General features: G+C 40.7%; 1 protein-coding gene across 3 annotated transcripts in view; it reads right to left on the reverse strand.

Annotated features, from left to right (window-relative positions):
* Nucleotides 1-540: 540 nt before the first annotated feature.
* ADAM23 (ADAM metallopeptidase domain 23) overlaps nt 541-22,113 on the reverse strand; it is a 135,997-nt gene continuing 114,424 nt past the window's right edge. The window contains exons 24-26 of one of the 3 annotated variants that reach the window (XM_081143479.1): nt 20,709-20,820; nt 11,395-11,485; nt 541-4,005 (exon numbers count right to left, since the gene is read on the reverse strand). In XM_081143479.1, the coding sequence (XP_080999605.1) occupies nt 3,957-4,005; nt 11,395-11,485; nt 20,709-20,820 (252 nt within the window). In that variant the 3' untranslated portion in view covers nt 541-3,956. Of the gene's footprint in view, nt 4,006-11,394; nt 11,486-15,291; nt 15,383-20,708; nt 20,821-22,113 lie in introns of all 3 variants that reach the window. The other 2 variants (XM_081143480.1, XM_081143478.1) reach the window with 2 other exon arrangements.

Below are 22,113 nucleotides of genomic sequence, written 5' to 3' on the forward strand. Positions count from 1 at the left end.
AGCCAAGCCACGGCAGTGGGAATGGAGGAGACATTCTAGAAGACATTCATGAAGAAATGTCACTTGATGAACAATTCTACATGAGGTGTGAGGAAACACCCTCCTTACGATGTTTCTGATAACACAGTTTGTATAACACAAACTTCTAGTTTCTTTACAGCTTGATTGTAAATTTGGTACCAGGTCAAAAGTGTGAGTGTCATTGCTAGCCACCCCCCTTTAAACTCAGGAGAGAGGCACTAAAGAAAAAAATTGATCATGGTACAATTCTAAGGTGTGTTGTTTTTTTCTAATTTATGAAAAGCAAAGCATTTGCAATAAATCCAATGAAACTGAGTCCTAATCAGGAATATATCTATCACTAATCAAAGATTTTAATTTGCTCCATTGACTGCTTACATGTTCAGGGAGCCTTTGATTGAGAGACCTGTGCTAAAATTCTTGATATCAGCACATGGCCATTTATTCAACAATGCAAGAGAACACAAAAAAAGGGGGTATGAAAAATAATCGAAGTATAAAGCTACAACATTTATGTTAACAAAAGTTTTAATACAGACTTGACTAAAAGATGCATACAATGAGTACTGAATCTCCATTCATAGGCAGCCCACAAAGTTATGAATGAATTTATTAACTTCAAACAAAACTCCATGTTGTGCACTTAAAAATTACAAGCCATTTAAAAATGAAAATCAAACGATGGGAGGAACGACTATAAAATACGATGGATGATTTTAAAGAAAGAGTTCAAGTATTGTTTGTAAAGTTCTTCAGACACTAGTCTTTGAAAAGTTTGTGCATTTCCAATCTTTGCATAGTAAAAGAAAAAAACAAACAAAAAAGAGAACCAAAAACACACATACCACTTGGTAAAACTCCACAGCTCTACGTGATTCATGTTTCATAACATGCACCTATGTGTACTGCTCATTTATCTAATAGGAGTAGCTCTAATTCAGTGGGCTCATGCAGTGTCCCAGGTGAGCAATGAAGTAGGCATACATCTCATCCATGTGCTGTTCATCAATGCAGCAAACGTATAGCAGGTGAGATGGGAACTTGTCATTACTTAACACTAACTCTTGTTGGGTAACATTAAACAGTGATATGCTTGTGCTTTGAGCTCAAATTAATAAAAAAAAGCATTAATCACACCACAAAAATCAGCAAATGAATGGCATATGCAAGAGAAAACACAGCAGAGTTTGAAACTACGTAACCTAATACCATCAAAAATAATTATAATCCACTGTTTACGACTGGTATGGTTGCATAATCTTCCATAGTCATACACACACAGAGCTTAAAGCTTGTGTATTTTACATATTCACACAAATAATTTAACATTGGAGCATAGGTTTGGTTACCTATGAAACTGCCAGGGTAACAAAAAGTTACCCTGACATTTGCCATATGTACATAATATTTGGGGACCACTGTGGTCTGATTTAAAACATAACATCGCACATTTACAATGTCGTTTGTGAAATGCTCAAAAGTTAACAATAAAGATTTAACTTGTTTTGTAACCACCATGGTTTTGTTTCTATTAAGTCACCGTGGTGCCTCTGGAAGAGCAGTGAAATGTACATGGTGTTCTCAGCAGTGGCTTGGAGTCCACTAGTGAGTAGGATCCAGCAACAGAGAGACAGAAACAATGCAGTGACAGGAAGAGGTGCCAAGTAATCTGAGTTTTTTGGAGGTCAAGAGCCATTGCCACGAGGGAAGGGATACATACAACCTGTCTTACGAAGCCCAGAACAGGGCCGGTACACCCTGCAGAGAACCCTGTCATCACAATATACACGTACAGCTAGCTCGAGAGAAAGACTGCACACCTGTGTAGCACCTAGTACTCGGAAAGCAACAGCAGGGTTAAGATGTTAGGTTATGGTCTATTGTAGCATATAGAAATTAAGGTTTCTGCTCCATGACTGATACTTCCACGATTAAAAATAGGTGAGAAAAACTGCACTGTTTTAAGAGCACATTTTGAGGACATAATCATTTCCAAAGTCATAGCCAAAGTTGTGGGACTAGTGTCATGAATCGTGCTGGAAAGGGACTTAAAGCTAACTGGTTTGGCTGTCATGAAGTCATAGGATAACTGATGTCCTGTTCCTAACAGGAGGACTTTAGAGAGGTGTGGGCATTTGGGGGCCTTCAGGAAAATTCGTCTCTAGATGGACGCTCACTGAATGGACCATGTACAAGTTTTACATTCAAAACAAAGCCAGGACCAAATTTCTTTATTAACATATATAATTAATACTTGATTATATACTTGAAGCGATCATGAGCATATTTGTGGAAGAAGCAGCCTCAGTGACAGTGACCTAAAATCTGAGGGACTTGGGAACCCAGATTACATCTGCAAATCTGCCTGGAGGAAAAAGGGGGAATTCGTACATAGCAGAACCCTGCTGTAACGCAGCACAGCCATCCACACACCAGCCGCGTGCCCTGGGCAGACGAGGCTCGAGGCCCGCTGACAACACAGCCCGCAGCGGTCAGGCCCATGCGAGCCGCGCAGGAAGGGCCCGCAGCTCCCCGCACACACGCTCCCGGCGCAGCGGGCCACCGCGTGAGGCAGGGCGACAGAGCAGGGATGGAATGCGGACAGGAGCACAGATGAAAAAAATGGAAAGCTGCTTTCTGTTCCAAGCTTTCAACACTGAGAAAGTATTTTTTTTTTTTTAATTTAAGGCTTTAAGTTGACCCTCCTTTCACATTGAAGACAGGGAAAAAATTGTCAAAACCAAACACTAACATCATGAGCTTGGCACTTTTGTGATTAACTTGAGAGGGTGTCTGCTTCCTTACATTATATACATACGTTTATAATGACGACAAAACATTTTAGAGACTTGTCGGTACATGTATTTGCCTTTACATAGTTTTTGTTTCTAATATGGGTTCTTTTGTCGTTCCGCGTCCCCCCGTCGTTTGTTTATTTTTGGTTTCAAAGCCCTGCATTTCACTCGAGCATTTCATTCTTAAATGGCACCTGTTTTGTGCCCAAACTCCCTGCATCTGTGGCTACATCTGTCTTTTTATTTTTTTAAGCAAGCCCAACAGTCACTGTACAACATGTTACAAGAGAGTAGGACAGAGACAAAGAAATAGAAAAAAAGAACCAAAAAGACGGGAGCAAACAAGAGACTCAAATTTACAGAGAACCTTTACGAGAAAAATATTTCGGTACAGACAGGTGAGTACAATGTGTCGAAACCCCTTATTTCCATATTTACATTTATAAAAGAGCTGTACAGCAGCATCCCCGCTCAGATCCCAGCTCCCGTGTCCAAAGGCTGCTCGTCGGGGGGGAGACAGTGGGACGGGGACCGACGGGAGCGGGCTCCGGAGCTCGTGGCCTGGTCCGGACTGGGGGGCGGGCAGCTTCCCCGCGCTCGCCGGCCTCTCGCCTCGGGGACCCGCGGCAGGGTTGGCTGCGGATTGGCTGCTAGCTGCTTGTTGTAGAGAGGCCATGCAGGTTTCACCCTTTCGAAAATTAGATCTTCATGCCACTGGAGTGTGTCATTGGTAGGAAAAGAAAAAAAATCATGCCAGATCGTTTAGAAGATACTAAGTGCCAGCAGGCTGAAGAAGAAAAAAAAATCATTTGCTATTTTTAACGGTTCTTTTATTGCACTTAATTTTTGTTGTTGTTGTTCCTTCTTCCTTTCGTTAGAAAAAAAAAGATTCTGAAAGAGTTCTTTTTATAACATGGTCTTTTGCCCCCCTTTCATTGACAGGTGGTGGGAGGAGTTCTTTGAAATGATTTCCAAAAAGGATAGTTTTTCTTTGATCTCATCCCTGGCACCCCAACTTGAGTTTGCAGTCATGACCACCCAGTGTTCTTGTTTACAGGCTTAAGAGTTCCGGCAACATCGCTGAAAGTGTCACATCCGGAATCCGACAGTGCGAGGCACTGTTCCTCTGGCACAGCCCATTCAGATGGGGCCTTGCTGACTAGGATCGAACCTCCTCTTCTTGACATTTCTTCCCGAGTGCGTCAAAAGGAGATGCAGGCAGAGGGGGGAAATCCACAATATTAGTCAGATCGTGATGAGACAAGGGTGATGATCATGACAACACTAGTTCCAGAGCTAAGTAATCAACTCACACCGAGGCAGATTTTCCAAAATAACTCGAAATGGAAACACAGAACACCTGACACTCTTGAATGTCTTGACAACATCTCCACTAGAATATATTCACTTGTGAAAACCAAGAGAAGTTTCAAGTTGCTCATTTTAAACCACTGGAAGTCTCAGCAGCCCAATTTTTCTCTTATTTCAGAATTCACTGACCCAGCTAATTGTAACTAGATGAAAATTATTTTAGGGAGGGCTCTTCCATTTAGGGGGCTATCAGAACTAAGAAAACCTCTGAAGGTCTTGTAGCTGATTCCTCCCAGGACCTGAGAGCCCAGTTATCAGTGGATCAGCCTTTGCCAATATGGCAAAAAGCCTTGTTCTGCTCAGTTATCTTGCTGCCTTGGCTGTGTGAGCTCTTACCTCACAGTGGAACAAGCATTTTTCATGTCTAGAAAGTTTAAAATCAGAGTGCACAGGCAGACAGTACACTCAGAGGAGAATGGACACAGGCTCAGGTTAGTTAAGCAAATGCAGCAGATTAGCTTAGTTGAAAGAAGCAAGTTAAAATGCCTCGCTCACAGTGTCCAGTCTCCTAAAAAGTGGTTCCTATGTTTAAAAAGAGAAAAGAAAGAACCAGCAAGACACTTGTACAAGGCAACAACAAAAGTTGGTTGCAACCTCCCCATGGTCTGGTTTCATGTGGGGCATCAAGCAAGGAGGCTCATGCATTTACTCTGCGCACTGGGCGGGTGCAACCCTGCTGCCACCGAGGCATCATGCAAAACTGGAGACCGAGGGGTCCCCAGGCGCCCTCAGTCCCCTGCCCACTCACTCAGGGCCAGCTGGTGCCCTTGCAGCCCTAAGTACCAAAAGGATCACAGTACATTCCTCCTCACCGCTCGGTAATCCAAAACAAGGCCACCACCAATGTTCCAAATAGGTGTAAAGGCATCCTGCAAAGTTCTCCCTTTCCCCCTAGACAACCACTTTGATGCTTCTCTTTTGAAATATCAAATATAAAAATCTTTAAAGAAAATTTCCCTTTTCCTTTTGAAAGTTTTCATCAAAACATCATCTTTAATGGCCTAAGCACGTGGTTGGCTGACCTCGCAGGTCACCCACAGCAGCAAACACTATTCGCGACGGTGCTACCTCCTCTTCTTCCCTGTCCCCCACCACCCCACGGCCCTCCTCTGAGTCAGCGTTCCTGAAAGCACGCATTGCTGATGCTGCCCCAGAAACAGAGATGAGACCAAAAGGGGCGTCTCCCACAATGTACCCGTCACTGAGTTTGCTTCAGGGCACGGGGGTGGGGGGGGGTGTCTGCTACCTGTGTTCATAGCCCTTGACGGTACAAACATAAGGAACCACACTTTCAGTGAGTCAGGTGGGGCAAAGCAGGGACTGCTTGACATTATAAATGACTCTGAAGGACTACTAGTTAGCTATGCATTACTGGGACTCAAGAGAAATGTTAAACTAATGTCTTCTCAATTAAAATGAACGTAGAGGAAAGAGCAAGCCAGCTAACGCTACGCATGTAAATGACTATATTGCCCACATCTAAATTCCTTTATTCAAGTGCAGGGAATGAGAGGGGAACAGCCATGTCCAAGGCCGTAACTGCAATCCAGCTCAGCCTGGCATACAGGCAACCTCCAGTGTCCAAGTCTGTGCTCCTTCTAAAAGTCAGTTTAGAAGCTTAAATTACATTATTTTTTTTAAAATAGAAACAATGTTCGACAGGGTGACCGGGGTCTCAGCCCAGACCAGGAGGCTAAACTATGCTGTAGAACCATGTACTTACGAGAAAATAGGATCTGAATACTAACAGGGGACTCCAGGACTGTATTTCCTCCCCAAATGAGGACAAGAGGGACACTCCTATGGCAGGCTCACTGTGAGGGTCCCTCACATATAAGCTGTAACCACTATGGGCTCCTGTATGTTGACAACTGCCTGTCCTGAATTTTCTCTATGAACAAAGTCTTTTTGTCCAATTGTAATGTGAGAGCACAACTATCATGGGTACATGTCTGCTGTCTTCCTTCCACAACTGTTTCATCTGAATATTTTCTGCTCACCAGGACTGTGAAGGCAATTAACTCTCTCATCATAGCCTGTAAGGTATTTCTGGATCATTATAAAATATTACCATAAACCGTAAACCTTGCACTGACCCAGTTTTCATTAACTTTTACTACTTCTGAAAAACCTGTACTTTTGTCCGCAATATACACACAGACATGTATACAAAATTAAAACAAAGCTCTTCCAGTGACAATAAGCATCTCAGATTCTAAAGCCTTTAGATCTTTCAAGGGCGTATTTACCCATCGCTATCGCCTTCTTCTCTCTCCACAGTGAGTCCTTGGCGCCCGCCAAGGGCCCCTCACCCAGCCCTCTTTAGGTGATATTAGCCTGAGGTCACCTCCCCAGGGGTTGAGTCAGGGGGCTGAACGGGGTCTTCCGGGCCAGCCTGCATGAGAAAGTGCCTAACTCAGGGGTGGCAGACACTAGGGGAGTTTTGCACTGGGATTCGGTCATGGCAGTCTGGTCTCCTCCTTATCGAAAGAGTAGGTCACAGGGTCCCATTTCCTAACTCTGTAAAACCCAAAAGCAAAAAGAAGGGGGGTAGGAAGAGGAGGAGGGGGGAGTGGAGGAAGAAGAGGGGAGAGGGAGGGGGAAGGGAGGAAGAGTGAGGGAGGGGGAGGAAGGGAGGGGGAGGAAGAGGAGGGGGAAGGGGAGAAAGAAGAGGGAGGAAGGGGAGGAAGAAGAAGACCACGACGAGGATGACATTTATTCTTTGAGAAAATATTAAGTTCCTTTCAAATTTCATCCAACTTGACATTAATGTCCCTCGATAACCCAGATGGGGTCCTTGGAATTCTCATTTATGTGGGCACCTAACAGCCTTTTCTTTAGCATGGCCAGTGAAGTAAAACAGGCCAAACAGAACTGCTTACAAAGTCAGGCTCAGTGAGAATTTGCAACCCAAGTAACTTCTCATAGAGGAGCAATCGCATGATATTTACATACACACTTATTAAATTAACTCTTTTAACGTCAAGAGCAGCTCCACAAGGCTAGTATAGCCGTTATTGCCATTGGATCCCATGGAGACAGCAAGCAGTGGGAGAGTGGGACATGGTGAGGGGGTTCCACAGACTGAGACATTACAATATAGTTGGAAAGGCCCAATATTCATCCTAAACTACAATATAGTTGGAAAGGCCCAATATTCATCCTATTTGAATTGTCACGAAATTATGTCACTGCTACCTTCAAGTAATTTTCCTGCCACTACCTAGAATTTCTCTTTCCTACTACCATCAACGATGGTGTTCATACAGTTTATGTGCATGTAAATGACCATATTACTCACATCGATTTTCCTGTATTCAGATTTAGGGAATGTCAGATAAACAGCCATGTCCAAAATAATGACAGCAATTCTGCTCATTTAAATGGAGATACAAAATTCTATTTTCATGAAATTGTCACCTTTCCTAAGCTTTAGAGAAGATGCTACTAAAATGACCCTTTATCTACATGATTTTTTCCAAAGTCTAGTAAAAGCAACAGCTCTAATGATCTAATCAAGTAGATTATTCTTCAACATCGGATAGAGGCCACGAGTCCCCGTGAGTCAACCAGGACAGAGGTTTGCAAGCCTCTGCACCACAGCATTAGTCTGCGTGTGTATGTGATGGAGATGATACGGAGCATGAGGTGAGGGTAAATAAATGCAGATATGGGGAAATGTTGGACAATTTGGTGAGCCAAGAGCCTATGTTCATTTTTCACAGGATTTCTCAGAGAAAAATTCTTACACCTGAAAGACTGGGAATCCATAGACTAAATCATCCCTGAGAAACCTTATATGTTTGGGGTATGAAATTAACTGAAGTTACTAAGGTATGTCTACCACATTAGCCAATATATCAGAATAAGTTAAATAAAATAACCTACCAAATAAAGCATTTTATTTCTTTTCAGGAATTCTATCACCTTGCTTATGGAAGTCTTGTTCTCATTAAGCAAAGCTTTCAGATTCTACTATTCTGCTAAGAAGTAATCTAAATTTATATTATTTTTTATCACAGTAATCTTGATAAACCTTCATTATCACCTTGCACACACAAAGGTGCATATATCCACACATGCATGCACACTCACATGTACTCTTGCTTTTCCCCACCTATTTCAGAGGAAATATAGTTTAAGAGGGAAAACTATAAAAAATGACAGACAGCATCAGGGTGAAAGCAGAGCCATATTCCTCATTTACACTTGAACAAGTCAGTATGGTAGGACACCTCCTCTGCATGGACATTACGCAGTGTTCCACCTGAACACACGTGAGTCAGAGAAAAGCAACACTTCCCCTGAGCAGGTTACACATTTCCCTTTAACAGAAAGTTCATGTTCCCTCTAATTCCTCAGGTTACTTTGTTAATGTCTCTTCTGGTAATAAAAACCTGATTTCAGGAGGGATTTCCAATAAAGGCATTTAGGGCGATCTTTCTTATGAATTATTTTTCAACTTCTGATTCTAAAAGAACCTCTTTTGTATTTTCATTGAACTCAATGAAAAACTCAGACTTTCCATTCAACCAGCGAGTCATTACACTTCCAAAGCATGTCCACACTAACCACCTCTCCGGCTGCCCCTGTGGCCAGAAACCTCAGCTTGAGCAGTCGGCACCCAGGGTCTTTTATTGCAGAGTGTAGTTCTTTCATGTTGAACACAGACCACGTAGCTACTACTGAAATCCAAAGCGAATTCAGGTCCTCATATAGCAACCAAGAGTCAGCACGAACAGCAGCAGCTTCCCCACATTTAAACTCCTAAAGTTATTTCACTCCTTCACTTTTTTTTAGGGCATAAGAATATTTACTTCATGCCCAGCCAGGCGTGGCTCAGCGGTTGAGCATCGACCCAGAATCCAGGCGATCGGGGTTCAATTCCTGGTCAGGGCACATGCCCGGGTTGCGGGCTCGATCCCCAGCAGGGGGCGTGCAGGAGGCAGCCGATCACTGATTCTCTCATCATTGATGTTCTATCTCTCTCCCTCTCTCTCTCTCTCTCTCTCCTTCCCTCTCTCTGAAATCAATAAAAATATATATTTTTTTTAAAAAAAGAATATTTACTTCACACTGTTCTCCAATGTCTTTCTTTCTTAGGGTCACAGGCCAAGGGAAGGGCATTGACCTAGCACAGCGTGCTGCTCCCTGCAGTGTCCCACAGCTGTTTCTCACCTCACTAAATGCCCATCTCTCCAGAGGCCCTTTTTGTTCCGATCTTCAGGTGATTAGACGTCTGTCTCAGATACAAAAATCTGTGCAGGGTCTAATCCACTTATATACACAGTGATAAAGGCTTTTCCGTTTTTCCCCAAAGAAACATGCAATTCAAGCTGTGAGCTAGGCCAGGCCGCTGTTTTGAGGTCCTGCTACAGAATTGTGCTCTTATCTCCAAATGTTGAGACGGAAATTTTGGTATTGCATGTGGCTGGATAGCAAAGATGCACAGTAGGCTGTTTTCCAAGCCTTGGAAACTGAGGTTTCCTAATGCCAGAGTCATAAGCCTGAGCATGAGCCAAGTTTTCTTGAGGCATATCTGTAAAAAAGTTCAAGGGGGCACTATAAAACAACAGTTCGTGGGACAACTGTAATGTACAATGACTGTTTACAGTAATGAGGCACTAAGGAAATGTTTGCTTGAATTAGGCCAGTCCAAACAAAAACATGTTATTTTGTCATGTGCCACATGAGTGACTCAGTATCTGGGCAATGCCTTGTTAATATTATGATGAGAAATTCAAACATGAGTTGCCCATTTGGAGTGCGTTTTTGAAAACACACAGATGCCAAAACTACTGTTCAATCAAACAAGTTCAAGTTCATAAATCTCTCTGTGGAAAAGAGGTGCTATTTGATAACAGCTTTCCAAATTGAAACTACTCAAAAGCTCGTAGGCTTGAATTTATTTAAATCAGCTTTTGGGTTGTTTTTCTTCCATAATCAGTTTCTAATCATAACATTTTTAACTGGTTTAAATATACTGAATTCAGGATTCCAAATATAAAACCAACTAAACATCCTAATTAAGGCAACTTCAGACAATTCAGGTCAAAAGCTTCCTCTATTGCAGGGGTGGAGAATGTCTGGCCCATGAAATCATATGGTCTGGTCCTGCCAAGGTGGGACTCGAAATTCAATAAATCTAGGAGCTTTTTTCATAGCTAATTTTTAAGCTGATAATTTTGTATGGCCCACAAATGATGTTATAAATATCCAAATGGCCCTTGGCAGAAAAAAGGTTCCCCACCCTGTTCTATTGAGTAACCTGATGAAGGCAGAGTGGGTTTTGAATTTGGGTAATGGTCTTATTTCCCACTTAAATTTGTTTCTATATATCTGGTTGAAGTTCAATTTTTTTCACGAGGAATACTTAGCACAGGAGGTTTTACTTACAAATCCTAAGCCACCACAGCATGAAAAGCTATATAAAGCCATTATCCAATGAATCTGAGATATGGAAACATCCAAACTGAATCAATTAGGTTTGAAATTTTTTATTTTAATTAAGGGTTATTTGTTATTATATGACACATCTATTTAAACAGTTCCACGATCAATGCACAATCCAAATTAAAAAGGTACTATGAAGACACACCAGGCCTACCAGTCACGTCAATATTAGCAGTTAATTAGAAAATAGCATCGCAAAGCCACAGACTTTAAATTCCAATGTGAAACCAATCCAGTTGGTTAGGGAATTAATGAAAATGTTTTTGAAAATCTGTTTTTATAAAATAATGAAGCTTTTCAAATCATAAAGCTACATATGTTGTATGTGAAAGATGAGCCGGGGGTTACTTAGGCTGGGAAAATGGCAAATGCCAATGGACTACCGACCAGTTTGAAACAGGTGCAAGGAATTTATGTCCACTATTCCCAACTACACAGTTTCCTGGATGACCTGTATGTTAGTAAATGTATCTCAGAATGCTTGCCCCTAAATGCTAGATTGTCTTCTGTTAAAGAGCTTTCACTCTGTTCTCACTGGTGCATGTGAATTCCTTCCAATTTCATGATTCCGCACTTGCCTGATGATAACATTGGAGTTTCCGTGTTTCTTCTTTTCTGACCCAGTTGTGAATAAAAATATTTATTTCTCTCAGTCTTACTGTTAAAACTTGTAGCAGGAACTCAAAACTTGGTTATGTAAGCAGAAAAGAGAAGTGCCAGAGCCACTGAGAAGAAGGCATGCGGCGTTGCTTACTTAAATCCCCATCCTGTGCCCCCAAGGACAATAGCTGCTACCAGGATGGCACCAGCGATGGAGCCTATTATGAGATTGGTGGCACTAGGACCTGTGACAAAGGATCATGGGAAGAAAGTCATATGAGCCAACCACTTTCGTTACCACAAGGGAAAGGCAGTTAAGCGGTTTCAGGAAGTCAATACCCTGCATAAAAGATTGCTAAACACACAAATCACCTTTACTGACTTAGCTTAATTTCACTTTCCGTGCTGTGGGTAGCTGCTGGTGGGATCTGAATGCCTTTACATCTAAAGCTTCTGCACCATTGACAGTTAAGTTCCATTCCATTCACCTTTCACAGAATGTGAAGCAAAGAGGCCCCAAATGCTGTCAGTGCCCGTCTTTCTCCTCCCCTTTCCCAGTATCACGAACCAAACGAGTAAAGCCCATAAAGTGCACCACTGCATTAATTGAGCTCACCCCGCGGCAAACGAGGGCACGACAGGAAGGAAACATAATCTACCCGAGTGTCCTTGCAAGCAGCACAGAAAGCTGTCTGAACGCTAAATGTTTTCTCCCCCGCTAGGAGACAGTTAAAATTCAGAGGTCAGGAGGCGGGTACCAATAGAGATCTGACTTGAAGCCTTGTTCTCAAAGATATATTTCTTCACTGCACGGACCAGTACAGTGCGTTAAAAGCAGCGTGGGGTTCCAAAGGCAAGATATAAAGAAAGCGTAAAACTCATTTGGGTAATTTTAGGGAAATGGAAAAAGGAAAGCGGAGTTGCTATCGACTGTTTGAGGAAGGGTTGACCCTCCCCACTCACAGGGAAAACACCTGGGCTCACGCTTTTCAAATGTCAGCAACATTCACTTTAGTACAAGGATTATTTTAAATGTCACATTTTACAGGATGCTAATATGCAGGTACAGCGCCCCCTAATGGCAAAAGATTTTCTGGCCTAACTTTATGTCCCTGTTCCCGAAGTCACAGGGCCAATTTTGGTAGTTGCCCTAAAATCCTTGGGTTTGTATGCATTCATTGCTGTGTAAAAAATTCTCTTTTCTGCTCACATTAGTGCCCTCGACTGTGTACATAAATGGATGCCACTTGTAGCAGCACTAAAATTGTGTGCCACGTCATGTTTTTACTCAGCGACCAACAAGTGCTTGTGGGTGCGATGGAAAGGTGGAGGACAGTTATGAGAGCTCAGCAATGTGGTCTCTTCAGGCTTCTGGGTTTGGACACACTGAGGTTCTCTACAGAACACAAATCTCAGTGGCCTTTAGAATCACCCATAATAATAAATAATGAGAGCAGTAAAAGCAGGTTCACTACTATACACTATGTCCTTACTATGTGGGGGCACTTTTAAGCACTTGACATTATCTCACTTGATCCTCACAAAACCATAAAAGGTAGGGACTATGACTACCCCTGTTTAATAGATGGAGAAATAGAGGCTTCTAGAAGTCAACATGTGACGAGGGCAAAATTCGAACCCAGATTTGTTAGACTCTGAAGTTTATGGCATACACCAAGGGTCAGCAAACTACATTCCACAGGCCAAATCTGGCCCTGCTGACTGTGCTTTCAAAGAAACTTTATTGGAACACAGCCACGCTCATTCACGTCCATACGGTTGACGGCTGCTTTTATGCTAAGACAGCAGTCACACAGTTGTGACAGACATCCTGTCGCCTGCAAACTATTTACCATCTGGCTTTTTACAGAGTTCGCTAAGCCCTGCGCTAACAAAACATTATTCCATATGTATGAATTTCTTCCTCACAGCTTAATAGGGAATCAGATTTTAAAACAAACATTTAAAAATGTTTATATTGCCATATACGTAATCTATGCTTTAGACACGATTTGCACATTACTAGCTCAGAAAACAGGCTGGAATTAGAATCAATACATAACCCATGAGAAATGATTCCTGACTTACAGTGATAAACTAAGGAGGAAAAATAAAGGCAAAACAAAACAAGGCCTCTGCCCCTGGAGTCCTTAATGATGAAATGACATTTCATTACACCCCCAGTTAAACTAGGAAGTGTTAAAACTACATTGTACTGTGTGGATCTTATTTTTTTAACTGTATTTACTTTTTTAGCAACTATGGCAAAATTTAGAATTTAAAGGAAAATTAATCAGTAAACTAATAGACAAAAACATTGTATAAACCAAGAGTAATAACATCTATTTTTAGAAAAATATATAATACACTTATACAGACTTACCTGTCACAACCAGAAATAGCCACAAACCAACAACACTGGAAGGGATGGATGACAGGACTGTGCTTACAACAAAGGTCTGGATTCTGCCTAGCTCTAAGACTCAATGGGAAAATTATTAAAATTTGCCCCTTCAGTTAGCACAGTCAATAAATTATATAAAAAATGGAACCGGAATGGTTTTCTTAAAATGACCTTCCTTCCAAGGAGGAATTTCACATATGTATGTATGGAATTTTCCCTGGAAAAGAAACATAACTTTTGTACATAATCCAGTCAACAGACCCAAGGTGAAATTTTATACAAGTTCATTTTTTCTAAATAGTTATTTCTTATATACTTCATTTTCTAGTAGGTATGGAGAAACAAAATATTTTTTCAAGTATTTCTAGCTTCCCGGGGGTTAACTAGCTTCACAGTCCAGACCGGTGGGACGTGAATTAGAAGATCCACATCTAGTGAAAGCCCTCCAATCCAGGGGAGAAGGCGAAGGTAATCAGCACAGCTTGTGACCTATGGACCACCCTCTCAGTGCTGTTTCGGTCCTGGGTCTCCCAGGCCCAGTATGAAAGGAGAGCATCTGTGTGTTGATGGGACTAAGGAGGAATGTGTGTGATGTTCTCAGGTTGAGTGGAAGGTGTCTGGTGATTCCATAAGACACTAGTCATTTGTCCCTGGGCTGCTGTGAAGTGTTATCACCACCACAGTGAGTAGAAAAGACGGCATGTAAAGGAGTGTTTTTGTTACTTGCAAATGCTCTCTCCAGAATTAGATGGGGGGAAATCATGATAATCTTTCAGTCTGCAGATTAGCAATCTCATGAAAGCAATAGCCCATGGAGAACTGACAGTTATTCTGAGGATGTGGCTCAAGTGCAGAGCAACCTAAATAAAGGCACCAGGAAAGCTGTTTTTCTGTGAGGGCTCAACGGGCAAGTGGCACGCAGGTCATGGTTACACACTCACTGCTGAAGACAAACGCACCAGATAATTTTCAACTGTTCACTTAAAGTTTTGCAGGTTTGGATTAAGTATATCTTCATTCTTAATGCTGCTTGCTCCCAAATACTTATATAAACTTCAAATTTGAATTATTAACCTATTTTATAAGAAGAAAACGCAGTATCCTAAATACCTTCTTTTTAAAAATAAATTAAAATTAAGCTAAAGTCTCTTATATCACTCTCAATCAATGGAGAAAATATTAGTGCAAAATATTTCTCTCATTCAGCTTATATTTAAAAAGAGCTGCAACTGTTGATATTCCTAGTTGTATATGTGAATATATTTGAATGGTGATTAAATTTGTTATAAGAGTTCTAATAAAACACTCATATAAAAGCATTTTTGCCAATACAATAGTAAAAACAAAAAGGTCTGTGTCTTAACATTACTTTTACAAGTGGAGGAGCAATGGAAACTTTTGGACCATCGCCTCCATTGTGAAGACATCGTCAGCACCCAGTGTTATTTCATGCCCCACATTGTTCCAGACAGGAGAAGGTTCTCCAGTGCACGAGAAAACCACACGACACAAACACGTCCAAATCACAGCACAAGTAGCACTACCACGGGAAACACGTCAACGAGACAACACAGGGAGTCAGGGACCGGGGGTCAGTCACACACCGGGACCAAACAGAAACACTCTGAAACTCAAAAAGATGCTTACTCTATTCCCCACCCTGTGCCTCCAAAAATCACCCCCAGGGCCAGAATGGTGCCTGCCACAGCACCTATTAGCCTGCTTGTGGCCATGTTCACTGTGCGGAGGGAGAAACGGAGATTGTTTTTAACAAAGGAAGTTAATTACACACTGATTTCACTAACATACAAAATCACCTCTTCAGGAAATGCTTTCAAAGTTAAATATTAAAATCTTTGTTCAATGACTTGACATTAAGCTCTATATACACATGGAAAATATTCAAGGACAATTTTAAATTTACCTTCCATCTCCAAAAACCCTACTTAAAAACATAAGCTCTTAAACTTTTAAACAGGTAAATAATCCTATTGGAGTTATAGTTCCTATAAAGAGTGAGGTCAAATTAAAATGTAATTTAAACTGCAGAACAGCAAATCTATATTTTAATTACAAAAGCTATAAACCATTAGTATACTTTTTTTAAAGAATCCTCAAACTAGAAAATATGCCTAAGAAGCTACATCTTTTTTAAATCCAGAACTTACTCAATTCAGTGAAAATCCTTACAAATTTAAAAAGAGAGTATCTTTAAAATTAAAAGCATTGTTACCTGGGAAATTATTTTACCTGGAAAAGTATATTTCAAATAACCCTGCAATGTTTGTGTTTCTGCCACAGTATTTGGACATTCGGTTTTTTGTTTATAGTCTGCAGTGTATAAACTTTGCACTGAGAGAAAGTAAGGATCTCTGGCAAGTGTATTAAATCCTTCAGACCACCAAGTAGTAAATTACTGAGGAGCCGTCACCGCTTCTGTGCACAGCCTTCATTGCAAAATGGCCCTGGAACGAGACCAAGCCCCCAGGGTTCTCTCTGCACAGGGAAGAAGGAGTTTAGTGTTGAAGCAGGAAGGCAGAATATTTAGGGTTGAGTGTGTCTGTGTGTCTGTATGTGTGCGTGCAAACGTGTGGACACATAAGCACTTCATCTCACTTTCCAAGCAGATGGAAAGTACTGGCTTCCTACAGCTTTGCCAATGAAAGCAGAGATGAGTGTCACAAGCTGCATTCACCCAGACTGTGCCACGAGGCACAGTGAGACAAAGCAGAGGACCACGACTGGAAGCTGCAACTTCTTAAGGCGTAATATTGGGATCACTGACCTCTTCAGCTAAATATTATCCCAGAGGAGAGAGAACCTTCCATCTCTAACCCACGTGACCAACTGTATAATTACTTTCTTTTACCCCAGGGCAAATCATATGCATGAAAGAGTCTAGTTTCATCATTAACTAAACACAACCGGAGTTGTTCTTCTAAAAAAAAAAATAGATGGGGACACAACAGAAAACAGAGAAAGGCTACTACTGAGAATGCAGGGGAAAGGAAAAAAGACCAACATATAAGGTGGTGGTAATGTTTTCCAAATACGACAATAACAATGCAAAATAGCCTAAACCATAGCTCAAGATTTCTAAATTGTAGAGGCAAATACTGGGATGAAATACCGGATATAATGCCTCATTTTCTTTCTAAGACCTTAGAAAATACTTGCTTTCAGAATACTAAGTTAGCTAGGATACATCATGTTAAAAAAAATTTTTTTGCTTAAGTTTTAGGCATTGGCTCTCAAAGTCAAGATACCTAAGAGTCCTATTACCTCGTCAATTTTTATATAAGCCACATATTGCCAAATTATAGGAAACACAATCCTATAAAATGTGATCCTGAATGAAAATTTGTTAATATTTTAAAAATTATAGTAGCTGTATGAATGATGAATAAAAATAACTATTTAATACGGCTTTTGTATTTGCTAAGGATGTAACTTACTACTGCAGAATCCAGAGAATTAGGCAATTGGCCGTGTAGGTGTCAGAAACGCAGCGAGAGGAACGAGACATTTCTACAGATGCTTCAGGTATGTACTCAAGACAAACAGACAGTGTGCAGTCGCCACAGAGAAAGAAAATTACCTCCATATGGTTACCCGGTAAGTAGGTACTCTTAACCTCAAAGCACGATGAAAGCAGAAATAGCTTCTTCCAAAGGAGCCTCACCCCTCCGTGTTCTCCCTCCCTCCCGTGACTTCAAATTCTGGTACTGAAAATATCTGTGAAATCCATTTGGTTCTTTATCAGGACACTGAGCAGAGTCCTCTCTTCCAGTAGGTAGTTTCTCGATCTGTTTTCAGACCGACATGAATTAATGGAGCGGCTCACAGGCGGGCAGATTTTGACAGGGGCCGTGCTTGCAAACTGAGGTCTCAGCCGTTCTTCGCCGCTACCAAGAACTTATCATCTCATCTGAAGGAAATTCCTTGGACCTCTGGAGGGCTATGCCCTGGTCTTACTTCTGTACTAATTTATTTATTACGTAACTGTATTTGTTCACTCATTCATTCATTGTCTACTAACTGCCTGTTTCTTCCAGGACCTATGCTGGGCACCAAACCTTCGCCGCACCAGGCCTGAAGATGGACCCCTTACAGGGTCTAGGTAGTAAGGCGCTCATCCTGTCAGACCTTCGCTCTGCGCCCTCACTCTCTGACACACTACCTTTCATTGTAACTTGATCGATTGTGAAATCTGTTCATTACCTGGCAGTACGTTTACATTTTTGTTTCCTTCTTTATTTTGTTGTCTGTTGGTTTGTTATTATTACTTTTAGTACTGGCCCCTGCTATCTAGGTCCACAAGTGCTCAAAGGCAGAATTTTTGAGTATATAGTAGCAAGAATAAAACTATGAATTTTCTCCTTTTCTTAAGAATTTCTATTTGATATGTGGAATTCTTCCACAGACAAGGCATGCTTCAGATATTCTGACACTGTGTTTTAGAAACTAAGAGGTAATTTTTTTTCTTTTCCTTTCTTACTTTTTAGAGAGTTTCTGAAACAGAAAGATGCATTATTTAATCCACGTGATTCCAATGAGCCAAAAGGGGCTATAATCCTATATCCCTTAGTACTTCAAAGACAGGAGGCATCAAAGCCATCATTTCTACTCTATGGACCAAAGTTCTTTCTGCAGGGATTTATTATTTTGCTAAAATTTAAGATTTGAAATAAATACTAAATATATTCTTTATACTTTAGAATTATCATATTGGCACTACAAACAAGTATTTTATCTAGCTCCATAATTCAATATGTCAGACATACACTCAGGTGTCCTTACTCTTTCCCAAGAAATAATGATAATAAAAAGTTCATTTGGGGATACATAGAGACAAATATCTAAAGGAATGAAAAACAAATTATTTTATATAAGAATATTAATTCAGTCAGTTTAGCTGTCAATAAAAATATCATGGCATTTTTCTGAACCCAAACAAAATAAACTCACAGTTATTGAAAATTTTTTAAATTTGGTAAATCCTTACATTATTCATGAGGCTATTGTGAGTGAGAAAAATACCTAAGTGAGTTATAAGCAAACACGAGCATAATCATATATGATAATCATAACATCTCATATCTAATCACTTGAACTACAAAATCACAGATTTGTGCACTTACAAAGGAAGTCAGCTTTTAAAAAGATATATGCAGAAGGTAAACTAAACATTAACTATTACTCCTCAAGGTATTAAGACATAAATTGTTGTTTTCAAAATACTAAATGCTAATAATATAGCACTCCCCTCCACAAGTAATGTGTCAGCTGAGCTTAATCATTACTTGGTCACTGTTTCACTCTTTGTACTTATTACGGTGCTATAATAACCAGCATAAAATAAGTTAATACATGCTTAGCTCTAAATGAGGCGGTGTGCGGAAACAGAAAAAGCACTGAGCTCCAGCTCAGAAAAAGCACTGAGCTCCTTTTATTCTTGGCTCTGCCCATACCTATCTGTTAACTCTGATAATTAAGCTGGTTTTCTCATATGTAAAACAATGGGTCTGGACTAAATTGCCACTAAGGCCTTGGGATCTCTGATTTGATGACTACAGGCATGATAAAAGGGTCTGAACAAAACCTCCAGGGAACACCCTCTGGATCTTTAAGAGGATCACAGGCATGCTATGGATAGAACATTTGGAAAAAATGAACCTCTGCATCTTTTGTCAGAGTGTAAACCTTCTCTAAATCTAACTTCTGAAAGTATATCCAAGAATTTTTTGTTCTAGTTTTAAAGTAGCAAAAGACTACATGTAAAAGTGGAATTGGTTCATTTTTAGTAATAAACGAAGACCAGAAATAGACCATAAGGGTGTGATTATGATTCTTAGAGAATTTTAATATCATGGGCATATTAAGCAAATGTATGAAAAGTGTTTTAACATACCCATTATTACTGAACATTAAGCATGCACTTGAATCAGCCTAAATCTCTTCAGGAATTGAGGGCTTTCATATGAGGAATTCATATGCTTTTGAAGTCGTATTTCCCCATATGAGCGATACTGAAGTTCAGAGAGTTTAAAAGAGCTTTTATCCAAAACTAAGCAGATCAAAATGATACTATTTCTATATGTGTTTTTCCTACCTGCAGGAAAAAAGCATGAAAATTATAAGACACTGTTAGCAGTACCATGAGGATGTACGTATGGTGTCACTGGGTTACGCCAATCATTCTAGTGACTCGTTGGCTTCTCAGGTATGTACAGTGCTATAGGTGCTACCATAAGCCTATTGCAACTGCTGACTTTTCTTGCTCTTTGAAAATCATATGATGGGTTGGGACTAGAGAGAATAGTGGCATAGTGATTACCATATTTAGGATGACACAGACAACCTTATAGCATTATGTAACAGAAGAGAACGGGCCTGATATCAGGCACTTGGGTCCCGGTCCCAGCCCTGCCTCTGGTTACCTGGGTAAGCAGAGCATGTCACCAGACCTCAGGGCCTGGGTGCTCTCATCCACAAAATGAGGGTGGTATCAGTTGGTCACCGAGACTCATTCTAATTCTAAAATTCTAATTTCTCTCCTTCTAATGGCTGAATAAAACAAAGGTCCAGATCTTACATGCTTTCTTTGAAGAATTCGAGTTCCATGAAAAACTCCAACATCTTCCTAAGTCAAAAGTGCATTTAAAACACAGCACGGAAGACGACAACTGCCATGCCCCTCACTTTTCAAGTACTAAGGAATGGCCAGAGTCGCATGTCATTCAAAAAGATTTATCTATTAGAAAACTGGCATAGCTTAGACAAACTATAAAATCATTAACATTGTGATTATGAAAAAAAGGGTGAGGTTTCAAGGAAAGAAAGGGAGTTGGTATATTTACTCACTTCTTCCTAATCTCCATTCTAGACTAAAGGATAATAAATATTTTTCAATATGATATACTAGAATCCAGTAACATGAACTATACATTTTAATGGCTAAAAACTGTGTCCCCTTTCAAACTTATTAAGTTGTTTTATTGGCTCCATCGGAAGAATACCAATGAATTCAGTGTGCTGGGAATTGAAACTGAAATCACACAAACCCTTGGGTCCTTCATCCTTGGAGGAAGGAAGGTTCCTAACCGGATCCCGGATACTGCAGTCTGTTCCTGCCCAGGTGAAGTCACAGATGCAGGTGGCTTCATTACTACACACCTGTGAAGAACAAACAACAGACATGGAACATCTTCACTGCGCTCTGCGGAACACTGCTGATAGACGTGAAAGAGACACGGGCCAGGCAGACACTTAAAAACCATTTGGCATTTTTTAAAAGTCTCCCACAGTTTCAGGTGCTGGACAAGAGGAAACCATGTATGGGTCAGGTAGCTGAATGGTGGTTTTTCAGTTAATTAACAACAACAAAAAGATGAAAAGGAAGAAAATTTTCAACTAAATACTAATTATTGATGTTGTTATTTAAGTACACAAATGTCTCACAATGTAGTTTATTTTATAAGTAGTCGTCTCTACAACCATATTTTAGAAATATATATGCTTAACTCAAGGAATGAATAGATACTGGGCTCAAGAGGCATTGACAGAGATAAAGACCAGGAGACATAAATCACCAATGCATTGCAAGACCTCACCACACTCAACGCCAAATTCATTTGGTGACACTTTTTCAGCCAAACGAGCACCCTTCCCACCTTCCCTGCCTGTCCTTAGTAGCTCTTCTCTCAGTCAGGGTCTTCTCTCAGTAAGACCCTCCGAAAGTGACTGTCTCCTCTCTCGTACTCTAGGGACCAAGCAGCAGGCTGGAATGGACTTGCAATTTAGACGAAATAAAGAACTGTCTGCAAACTAGAGGCAAGGTGGTTTGCACCCTTATCTGCCTGTGAAATACACTCAGAGACGGGTTATTAAAAGTGATAAAATCAAACTTAAGCCTATCGGTGTAAGAAGTTTTTTAATCGGAAATGTTAGAATACTGTGATTATGGTTAACAAGATTGAATTTGGCCTTTTTTTTTAACAAGGCGAAAAAGTGGAAGGAGAGTAAAGTCAAGGGCCCTTTCACTGCATTAAGTTTTATAACGCGCACGAAGCAAGATCTAAATAATGAAAGGGTCTGCCCCGTGCTTTTCTTTTCACGCAGCAATTACTGAGCATTTTCTCTGTGCTAGGCACCTATGCTAAGTGTTCAATGCCCAGCATCTCATTTATATTCACACAAGCACCCTGATGAATGACAGAGGTTAACTGACTTGCCCAGAGTCACTGGGATAGCAGGTTAAGCCTATGTTAGCCAGGTGTGTCTGCCCAAACACTTTGTTCACAGAATTAAAGATACACACCGGTAGAGGGAGCATCTGCTCTTTGACGGGCAATGATGCAAACGGAACCACAGAACTGTAACATGTGGATTACACCAGTGATCCAATCTTTAGTCGGGTGTGACTTTGCACACACAGATGCCCAGCATGCATGCTGAGCAGCTGAAAGG

Source organism: Miniopterus schreibersii (genome assembly GCF_964146895.1).
Source record: "Miniopterus schreibersii genome assembly, chromosome: 7".
Classification (NCBI taxonomy): Eukaryota; Metazoa; Chordata; class Mammalia; order Chiroptera; family Miniopteridae; genus Miniopterus; species Miniopterus schreibersii.